Source organism: Artemia sp. Qi Xiang Cuo, chromosome 20 (genome assembly GCF_049724085.1).
Source record: "Artemia sp. Qi Xiang Cuo chromosome 20, ASM4972408v1, whole genome shotgun sequence".
NCBI classification, from domain to species: domain Eukaryota; kingdom Metazoa; phylum Arthropoda; class Branchiopoda; order Anostraca; family Artemiidae; genus Artemia; species Artemia sp. Qi Xiang Cuo.
The window spans coordinates 6,523,963-6,535,461 of NC_142813.1; the positions used below are offsets into that span (position 1 = coordinate 6,523,963).

Here is an 11,499-nt window from a genome sequence, read left to right on the forward strand (position 1 = left end):
TTTAATGAAATGGGTAGTTTTGAATCAGACATATAAGAAACATTTTTAGGTGAGCGGGAGACACTTAAAAATGGCTTTGCTTTTACATAAGATGAGTGAAGTTTTATTTTTTATTCGAACCCCTTTCTAATCAAACAGTTAAGGATATATGATAGGGGACTTTGGGGGGGGGGGGTCTTTTAAAATAAAGTAAGTTTTATCTAAACCCCCCTGATTCTTCTGCAGACCTGATAGCCAGGACGTGTTTTTGAACCATAAAATTAAGAAAATGTGGCAGGTGGAAAAGGAAAGAAAAAAACAGGGAAAGGAAAGGTGAGGAGAGGCTACAAAAAAAGGAAAGAAAACTACGAAGATATAACGAGGAAATTTCTGAAGATTTCCTCTTCAGAAATTTCAAATATTCAAATATTCAGAAATAGAAATATCTGAAGAATACAACCGAAGTGAATATTTCGGCTTTAAGTGCAACAGGTGTCATTAGTGAGATAACAAACTAAATAAAAAATAAAATAAACTTACTCAAAAAATCTCGTTGATAAGATAAATTTTCAAACTAAAATCTTAAAAAATTTCTTAAGGATTATCGGCTTCCTCGCCTCCCATAGGTTCTGCCAAGACTTGGTTGAGAGGCTTTCAGCCAAAGGCAACTCAGGGGCAACCTCCTTTTGCCTATTGGAACTTCTGATTTCTTCCCCGGCAGAGTCGTTTTTCAAGTCAAAGGTGAAATAGAGAGAAATTAAGCTGATCTCTAAGAGAAAAATTATCAATACTCTTTGGTTTTGGAATAAAAATCTGAAGCTAATAAAAATGATCCAAAAAGAATTAGTCTTTTAATTATTATAAAAAATTTTCTTAATTTTGTATTTCTAATAATAATTCTATTATTCCTGTTTCTTAGCGTCTTAGAATATGAGACGATGTGATGATACAAACCAGCTTTTTTGCTATTATTTACTTTTATTGTGAGAACCTGATAGGCCTAAGGGCAAGGACCGTATCCAGGGGTTAGGGGCTGTGACTTTCCCCCCCCTCAAATGTTTGTCTGACTCGTAAAAGCGTAACAAAAATGAATTTAAACAAATTTTGGATGCATTTTTTTAAGTTTTTTTTTGTAAAACACTGGAAAAAATCCTTTTTTCCAGACTGACAACGGACTCATTCGAGGCCTTCGGCCTCGTCCGTTAATTTTGAATTGAAAATCTAGTATTTTGCAGTAGGCATCAAGACATGGCTAATTGTATGAAAAAAGCCAAGACAGATAGTCCAAGTAATTGAGAGGCAAAAATGCTTAATTGGCACGGGTATAAGAAATCTGAGTAAGTAAAAGTTTAACTGGTAGCCTCTCTGAACCCCCTTCCAATTGCCAATTTTTTAGCTGAAATGCAGGCATGTTCCACCTTCCTTGAACTGGAAGAAAGCTAGAATTCTTAACTTGTATGACTGGAGAACCAAATTGGGCCCATGATTTCTCTACACCCCCGCCCCCCCTCAACCCCCCACCAACAATGTTTAGTAAAAGAAAGGAATTTGTCACTTTGTTTAAATTGGAATCATGCAAGTATTTCTAGTCAAGTAATTTCATGCAAGTAATTTTTGCGTACAAGTAGTAATTTTGAACCTTATTTGAAGCTGGATTATCCAAAGATTTTCAATCGGTATGATCGGAAAACCGAAGTGGGCTAGAGACCCTTCCAGCATACCCGCCAACTATTCCACACAAGATTCGTTTAACGGTTTTTTAACCTGAATCGTATAAGGATTTTTAATCCTCAAGGTTAGACAGCCAATCTGGGTCCGTGGCCTCTTCAACACATTACCTTAAGACGAGACACAGGGTGTTCAACACAACCCGGCATCAAGAAGCTGCTGGATCAAATGCTTCCATTGTTTTCGGTCTTCTGCGTTTGGCCAAATGAACTCCAGCCACGCCTCATTTCACTTGTAACCATGCGTTGGGGGGGGAGGGCTTTGGTTACAAGAATCCCCCAAGTCGTTTGACAACTTTTCTGACGACGTTGTGCCTAGATTTCATCTGATGTGCTGTTTTTTTTGTTTTTTTTTCTTCCGACCTTTATCATTATCCTTTATCTCCAGCTCTTTATCATTCCTGCTCATATCATCTCCAACTTTTAGCAAAATGGATAGAGATTTTGGACCTTATTTAAATCGAAGACGGGCGATAACTTCAAATCTATTATATAATGCACAAATTTGTTATTGCCACTCCCCCCCCCTCTCCTGGGTAACATTTTTGAAGACAGGTAGAAATGTTGCATGTTATTAGAATTGGAATTTTGTAAGGTATTTCAATGTTTATTAATGGAGGCGAAAAGTGGGCCCTCAGCCTAAACAGCGTTCTTTCTTCACAGCACCACTTTTTTAGCAGAACATTTGGCATGTTGTACCTCGTTTGAGCCAGAATTATGCAAAGGTATGTAAGGTCCTTATGATTGAAAAAGCAAAGTGTGTCAATAATAACTCCAAGACCCCTTGCCCCTCTTACCCCTCCTACCATTAACTCTTTAACAGGAAGATATTTTGCCTGAATTCAAAACTAAAGGGTCTGTGGTCCTTCCAGCAACGCCGCTCTCCCTCCCGCTTTGATATGTTTTGGGAAAAAGTACCGTAGCTTAGCTTGTAAAAGTATCGTAACGGTAGTAACGTTAATAACGGTACCGTGTACCGTTTGTGGGAAAAGTACCGTAGCTTTAGAAATAACAACATAGACTGGATTAAGTGTTGTGTTTTCTATCTAAGGTAACACCGATTTAGCTAGTATCAGACATTTAGGTAGAGAAGTTTCTTGCGCACGCACCTGGCGTGTATACACAGTGAGATTAAAGAAATTAACATTGATTGGGGGTCAGGAGAGAGGTGGTTGTAGGGGTGAGATAGAGGAGGCACTTGCCCCGGGCGGAGAAATTTTAGGATGGCGCACAATTTCAAATATATAATCTAGATAATCATTTTGTAATTTTCGAAATTTTATTTTTAGTGAAACAAAGTACAGGGTGTAGATGATTAATGAAAATCATTAATGAATTATTACTTAATTAATACAATGAAAATAGTATAAGAAATTATTAGTTAATTAATAAATTCTAAATAATTTTGTTAAGGAATGAAAATTTTGTTAAAATTTGGCCTGAAAATTTTGTGGAAGAGGGGGGGGATAGTCAAGATTTTGCTCCGGGCGCAGGACAGATCAAAACCGCCGTTGGGTCAGAAGATAAAGAATAGAGTTAGTTTTAATGAGCATTTTTAGACCGTCTTTAAGGAATGTCATTCTTTTTTCTTTTTAAAAAAAAAATGTTATGATACGCCATTTTAAAAGTATTTAATTTTTTAGAGTTAACATTAAGTTTTAGCTTAGATAATGTATTTAGTTACAATAAGTATATTCAATATTGTAAGCTTATAATTAAGCTTACAATAGTTTTATTATCAAATATTTCTTTTATTCAAGGTCCACTACACAACAAGCCTCCACCCACGTCTCTTATGGCTACCGGACCAGTGTTGTCACTATTATCTCAATTCATCATGGGAGTCGGAGTAATTTTGACGTCTTTATATTTAACATTCCAACAAGATTGGTTTGTTCCATATGACCAAATGTATAATTTAACAGAGAATGGCTTTTTGGAAAGTCCTTTAGCTTGCCACGAAAACTATGCTGTATTTGCCCCATCTCAATTTATGTATATTTTTTTAGCCGTGACATTTTGCAAAGGCTTTCCTTATAGACTCTGTTTTTTGACAAATATTTTGTTAACATTAGCTATAATTGTAGCAACGGTGTTTTCGGTTTATCTAACCCTAAGTCCAACGGAATGGCTACTCGAACTTTTAGAACTCAAGTTACCTGGTGCAATAGGATTCAGATTACTAATTCTCGGTATTTCTTTAGTATATATTATTGTGTCAATGTTGATGGAAACTTTTCTAGTCGATTATATATTGGTTAAATTTGACTGCCGAAAAAAATGTTTTAGACAAAAATCCTATTGGCCTTTGGCTACACGGGCTGGTACTGAAGGCATTGATCCTTTTCTTAAGACCGAAGTGGAACTTTGTCAAATGGCTTAAGTCAGGAATATCCAAACTACGGCCATAGTCCAGACCCAGACCTTCAATCTGATCATAAGATTTTTTTAAGGGACTAATATTTCATCTCTCTGAAAAACTGTTGAGAAACATTTGGGCAGGGCGACGTGAGGGCGGGTACAATGGTGATGCCTTTGGCATGGTGATGCGGGTACAATGGTGATGCATTTGGCATGGTGATGCGGGTACAATGGTGATGCCTTTGGCATGATGATGCGGGTACAATGGTGATGCCTTTGGCATGATGATGCGGGTACAATGGTGATGCCTTTGGCATGGTGATGCGGGTACAGTGGTGATGCATTTGGATAACATGCCTTTGTCATGCTCAGACAACACCCTTTCCAGAACGTTATTTGAATAAGAAGCTATTGTGCAACAATTCGGATATATCCGAATTGTTGCATCACCATCACAATGCATCGCCATCACAATGGTGATGCCTTTGGCATGGTGATGCGGGTAAAATTGTGATGCATTAGGCATGGTGATGCAGATACAATGGTGTTGCCTTTGGTGATGCATTTGGATAAAATGTCTTTGTCATGCTCAGACAACACCCTTTCCAGGACGTTATTCGAATAAGAGGCTATTGTGGAACAATTCGGATATATTTTTTTAAATCCTTCCTTTTTTATATCAAACCAACAGTTACACAAAAATCCCCCCAGATAGCGCCTCTCTTAGAATGTCGTCTGCGTCTACTGATAATTCTTTTAATTCTTAAGATAAAAGACACAAAAAATGATTGTTTCATTAGCCTGTGACCCATGTATTCGGTTTTTATCCTCCTATATGAAATTGTATTAATCCTCCCTTTCCAGATCTCTTCTGTTATAGTAATGGGATGGGGGTCAATTTATTTTAAGAACTTGTCTAAATGGACTCCTTTTGAATTATCCTTGAAGTATTTTTGAACTAACCAATAAACGTGTACACACACAAAAAGTCAGGTCGTCTCTCTCGCGGGCAAGTTGGACGCCAGCCAATCATGAGAATGAAATCCGAAATTTAATTGGATGATATTCAAATTGGTGCAATCAATGAAGAAATATTTTCTTCACTTTTCTTTTGGTTTTAATGAGGAAAAATTAATTAATGAGATAATAATTAAAAATTAATGATAAAAATAAATGAGAAAAATTAATACGTTTAAAGCCCCAATTAAAAGTAGTTTATGTAGAAGAATTTAAATCGTGGGTGAAATCACTATGTATTTGGAAGAAGTGGGACATTTATTTAATAATTAGCAAAGTAAATACTTGGATGCAGACAGATCTGTTTAAAGGGGGGGGGGGCAACTGGGTCCGATGCCCAAGCGCCGCAGCTTGGGGGTTGGCCACTTTGATTTGGCTCTTTCTTATATTTGAGTTGGGGGGGGGGGGTTGAATTAATTTTTCCCCGGCCAACACCAACCCTGGGAATGGCTCTGGCTACAGGTCTGTTTTTGATATTAATTTGTCCTAAACTCTAATTGGTTGATTCCGAGGCTGTCCTTGTAGTTTGGAAACTCCTGTCTTAAGTCATGTTTTTAAATCAGACTTGTGTATTCCGACGTCTAGGAACATATTGTGAATGATTATTAAGCACTTTATGTTGAAAACAGTAAGGCCTTGAGTGGTGAATTAGTGGAATATTTAGTTTGAGCTGTTGAATTCGTAGTTGATTAAATCAAATTAGTGGCAATTTACTTGTAAAATAATTTTTTGCTCTAGTCCATGAGTTGCAAAGTATCTTACGCGATAGTGTGTCAATTTTGGATTCCCCTCCTGAATATAAGTTGTTGTGATTTGAGTTGATTTTTTTTGTAATTAGTATAGATTAATTTAGGCTATAGACGTTTCGTTTTAATTTTCATTATTAGGCTGATAATTCCTAAATTGGAAATAGAGAGTATTACCTATCAGGGGTGCGAATTTGGAAGGGCAGGGCGGCAGTTGCCCCATCAGATTTTGAACAATACAGTCTTTTGGTATTTTCATTTAAGAAACTAACGCTTATTTTGAATAGTTAGATTTTAGATTTTGAAGAACCATTTTTTGTGTCGTCATCAAGGAAAAAAAAGAAAAATCTTCGTTCTACATTTTCAGGCTAAATAGCGCCACAGTAAAATAAAAGGGGTGCCGAGGACACTATTTTTCAAGCCTGAAATTATCCAAAACGCTATTTTAAGCTGAACTTCGCTACGAGGGAGTGATTTCCAAAAAAGCTAATTTCTGAAAATACGCTGATTGAAAAAATTCAACATTTATCAGAAATGGTGCAACTACCTAAATGTCTTAATGGTGCAACTACCAAAGTGACTACCTAAATGGTGCAACTACGCACCATATGGCAGCACTGGTTGAAATCAGACTGCTGAGTTACCACTTGAAAGACGCCAACGTTGCATATGGTTTTTCGTGTTGCAGTGTTGCTGAAAATGAGAGCTTGTTGAGGGGTTCTGTTCGTGTGTCCTTTTGGGCAGAAAACCAAAACCATAGAGCTCTAAGATCTAAGAACTTTGATAAAGCAAAAGGAAAAGTCTAAGCAGAATGATGTAAGATCTGAGAAGTAAGACTTTGGAAGCAAAAACGGTCTTAGGAAGCAAAAATCCTCAAGTGGATTATTGAAATAGATGGCATTGCTTTTAAGAAAATAGCAAACGGTTTTTATTATTACTCAGTCGAATCGTAAATTTTGCTGAAAATACAAATAAACTGTTGGAATGGACAACTATTTTATTTTTTAGCATAAAACCACTTTTAAAATTGATAGAACTAATTTAAAAAAAGCAAAAATAATTTTAAAACAATAAAACAAGGTCAGAATAAAACAACTTCAATTTTTAGTATAAAACAACTTTAAAAGCTTTAAAAACGATCAGGAAACTTTAAAAAAAGATAAAAATAATTTCAAAACAACTTCAAAATAAAACAGCTCTTCTAGGGAAAAAAACAACTTTAAATGCTTTAAAATGATAAAACTCTTATAAAAACAATAAAAATAATTTCAAACCAATAAAACAACTTAAGAATAGACCAAATTTAATTTTTCGGTTAAAACCACTTTTAGAATTCTTAATTAATTTTGAATTTTTAAAAGTGATATTACACCCCCTCCCCCCTGCCAGGGTTTCGGATTTCTCAGACCAAGAATATAGCACCAAAAAATTTGAATGGGGGCTGCCATGCAAGAGTTTATAAAACATTTAGAGTTGATACCTACCATACAACGATAGTTTTTTTCTTTTGCGGTCGGTCTCGTTTGACTTTTTGTAAGAAAACATTATGTTAAAGAAAATCGTTCTTCCATTAGATTCTAGCAATTTTGCTCAAGCCCTGATAGGATTTAACGATAGACTTTAGAGTTTTAATAAGCTGTAATATACCCATTTATCTATTTAATGTACTTTTTAACACCAGAATGAGCTGTAATAAACCCAGCCGAATTATACGGCATTCCCACCAAAGAGTATGGGTACCTTATAACAGTGGAAAGACAAAAAATGTCAGCGCCATCTAGCATCTGGCGATACCTGGCATTTTTCAATCTTCGCAATCTTTTTTCTGTCAGGAACTGCGATCAGCAATTATTACTACCCTAGTTTTACCAATTACACTAATTAAATTATTTATTTTTATTGTTACACTGAAAAAAATTACAAGTTTTTGTAAACCCTAGATGGCGTTAACGTTTTTTTACACCAGTGCTAGCTCCAGCTCTTATAAGTTATTCATACTCTTTGATTGGCACTAAGTACGTATTTTTTACGGACGTTAAAAAAATTACTTACGTTTTTATGCTACGTAATTTAAGTGGTTAAGTTACATTAAGTATAATCTTTGACACTTAAACAAGTCCTTTCTTGCTTACTTGCTTGTACTCGCAGCAGGACATATTGCCTCACTAGACATGAACTTCATATGTTAAATGGAAATTTTGGAAATTGTAAGCTCCTTATGCTCACGGTGATTGAGCTCACGGTGATTACGGTGATTATGCTCACGGTGATTATGCTCACGGTGATTGAGCAGAGTCACATGACTCTGTAATTGTTAATTGTTAATTGTAAGCTCCTTATGCTCACGGTGATTGAGCTCACGGTGATTACGGTGATTATGCTCACGGTGAGTATGCTCACGGTGATTGAGCAGAGTCACATGACTCTGTAATTGTTAATTGTTAATTGTAAGCTCCTTATGCTCACGGTGATTGAGCTCACGGTGATTACGGTGATTATGCTCACGGTGATTATGCTCACGGTGATTGAGCAGAGTCACATGACTCTGTAATTGTTAATTGTTAATTGTAAGCTCCTTATGCTCACGGTGATTGAGCTCACGGTGATTACGGTGATTATGCTCACGGTGATTATGCTCACGGTGATTGAGCAGAGTCACATGACTCTGTAATTGTTAATTGTTAATTGTAAGCTCCTTATGCTCACGTTGATTGAGCTCACGGTGATTACGGTGATTATGCTCACGGTGATTATGCTCACGGTGATTGAGCAGAGTCACATGACTCTGTAATGACTCTGTAATCTCTCAACGAATATTTTATAGATCTCTTAATTTTTTTAATTGTAAGTTTGCAGAGTCACATGACTAACCCCTACCCCAAGCCAAAGGATTGGTGATGCCAGGACTCGAACTGCCGTCCTAAGGACACAGGATTGCTTGTCTAGCGTGCCACTCGACTAGGGATAGCACGTAAAATCCATAAAACCATCATCATCATCGTTCAAAATTATTGCAATCATCACCCACAATTAAACAAATGAAAATACGGGGACACGAATATGATATTGTTGAACAAAGCAGTTCAAACAGAAAAAATACTTTAAATAAAAGAGAAACCTGGATATTTCGACTTCATGTTCGAAAGCTTTTATCAACGGACAAAAAATGAAATAAGTTAAATTAAATACAACATGTTTAATTTAACTCGGACAACACGCTGGACAGGAGTCCAACGTGCCACTCGGCTAGGGATAGCACGAAAAAATCCATAAAACCGTCATCATCATCGTTTAAAATTATTGCAATCATCACCCACAATTAAACAAATGAAAAGACGGGGACACGAATATGATATTGTTGAACAGAGCAGTTCAAACAGAAAAAATACTTTAAATAAAAAATAAACCTGGATATTTCGACTTCATGTTCGAAAGCTTTTATCAACGGACAAAAAATGAATTAAGTTAAATTAAATACAACATGTTTAATTTAACTCGGACAACACGCTGGACAGGAGTCCAACGTGCCACTCGGCTAGTGAGAGCACGAAAAAATCCATAAAACCGTAATTATTATCGTCTAAAATTATTGCACTCATCACCATAATTAAATAAATGAAAATACGGGGACACGAATATGATATTGTTGAACAAAGCAGTTGAAACAGAAAAAAAAACTTTAAATAAAAAAGAAATATGGATATTTCGATCTCACATTCGGAGGCTTTTATTAACGGAAAAAAAATTAATTAATTTAAATTAAACACAGCAAAAGGAAAGGAAAAGAAAAGAAAAGCAAAACAATAAAAAAAACCGCATCTTAATAACTTCCAATATCACCATAGAAATACACACAACAGAATGATAAATTAGGTTATCTCTAGTGCAGCTGGAGTTTGAAATATTTTAAGAACTTCCAATATCACTTAATAATTTAATCATTCTGTTGTGCGTGTTCGTGCTATTTGCGTGGTGAAACTGGAAGTTATTAATTAATTCACTCTTTTCTGTTTATAAAAGCTTCCGAACGTGGAGTCGAAATATCCAGATTTTTTTTTTCAGTATTGTTTCTGTGTCCAATCCTTTGTTTTACAATGTTACATCTATTTTCTTTATATTTTATTTGTTTAATTCTGTGAATTGAAAGGCAATGTGGTCTAATAAATTATTGCAATCACCATAAGCAACCTAATCAAAGTTTAAATGTAATATGGATAAAGATATCCAAGCTCTTATTAAGCTTTCTAGAAGTCCATTCGTTTATGTTTTAAATTTAATAGTTGCTCACCCAGAAATTCTATTTTGTTGCTGCTAAGTTGGCTTTTCGTAAAGTTTATACGTAAAGTGCTATGTAAAGCTCCAGTCTACTTGTTACTGCCTGCGTTAAAAGGTTTGCACCTTCAGAACGTAACATGAAATCTTGAGTTATGCTAGTGTGAATGTGTAGTGTGAATGAATCATTAACACAGCAGCAACGCCATGTTGTTTTGCTTAATAATATTTACTGTCAGAGGTTAGCTTAAATGTACCGTTGTCTCGCAAACGTTTCTGTTATGCTTGCTGCCATCTTGAATTTGAAATATAGCTCATTGAAATAAAACTATAGTACTGTAGGGACAATTGAAAAGTATTTGTTTATCTTTTTATTGAATATTTATCCTGCGTCGTTAGATGGATGTATCAAGTGTATAATAGGATTAGAATTTTTGTTTTACCTGCTAATTGCCTCGCAGAATTTGTTTGTTTGATGTTCTAGTGTTTGTTGGAAGTTATTGTGGCTTGCTTTCAAGGAAGCTTTCATAATTATCAACTCCAACAACTAACTATTTCTTAAGTTTTGATGGTGTAAAAGTTGCAATCATAGCTTTCGTAACCTGTTTTTTTTTTTTTTTTTTTTTTTTTTTTTTTTTTTTTTTTGTTCAAGACATATTATAGCTCACAGATCATTCTAAAAACATCAGTGACTTTTTCTCCCTCCATCCAACCAGAGGCTGTGAGTATAACGCAGCCATTTTTTGTCTTATGTCTATTACTTCAGATGTTCAAAACATATACAGGGGGTCGGAGAAATTTATCTGTAGTCCACTTATCTCCCCTCCTCAAATTATAAATCTAGGTCCCATTATCCTCTTTGAAATGCAATATTTTTTCCGCATTTACTGTTCATCTGCATAACTATAACCTTAAACACTAGATTGGAAATATTCCAGTTCAGCGCCATCTCTCTTTTCCTCCCCATCATCATTGCCGGTATAATTTATTATTTACTGATTATCGGCAGAGGATGGCGGCATAGTAATAAAAAAACCGTAGCACTTTTTTGTGAGGATCAGAAAACTACTGACTGTATAATGGAAAAGATGTATTTTGGTAGGATGGCTTCAGGTACCCGTTGTATAACATCATGCAATTATTTCAGAGCAGAAGGTTACGGATATTAACTGATTATATTATTAATTAATATGATCAAAAATAACCTCAATTCACGAAGTGTAGAATCGGTGAGAGGGGGGGGGATTTTCAATGAAAATACTAAAAAATGACATTTTTCAATTAAAGCACTTTAAAGGGGTACATTATGCCTTTGCTAAGGATCAGGATAGCAGCATCTAAGAGCCTAAATTAATGGCTAGTCTATAAGTCAGTGACCTGAATTAGTGACAAACAGG

The 11,499-nt window shown here is 35.5% G+C and overlaps 1 protein-coding gene across 1 annotated transcript in view; it reads left to right on the forward strand.

Annotated features, from left to right (window-relative positions):
• LOC148939815 (polyamine-transporting ATPase 13A3-like) overlaps positions 1-4,090 on the forward strand; it is a 150,635-nt gene extending 146,545 nt beyond the window's left edge. The window contains exon 19 of the mRNA XM_089106456.1: positions 3,467-4,090. Coding sequence (XP_088962582.1) covers positions 3,467-4,089 — 623 coding nt within the window. The 3' untranslated portion in view covers position 4,090. The remainder of the gene's footprint in view (positions 1-3,466) is intronic.
• The last annotated feature ends 7,409 nt before the right edge of the window (positions 4,091-11,499 follow it).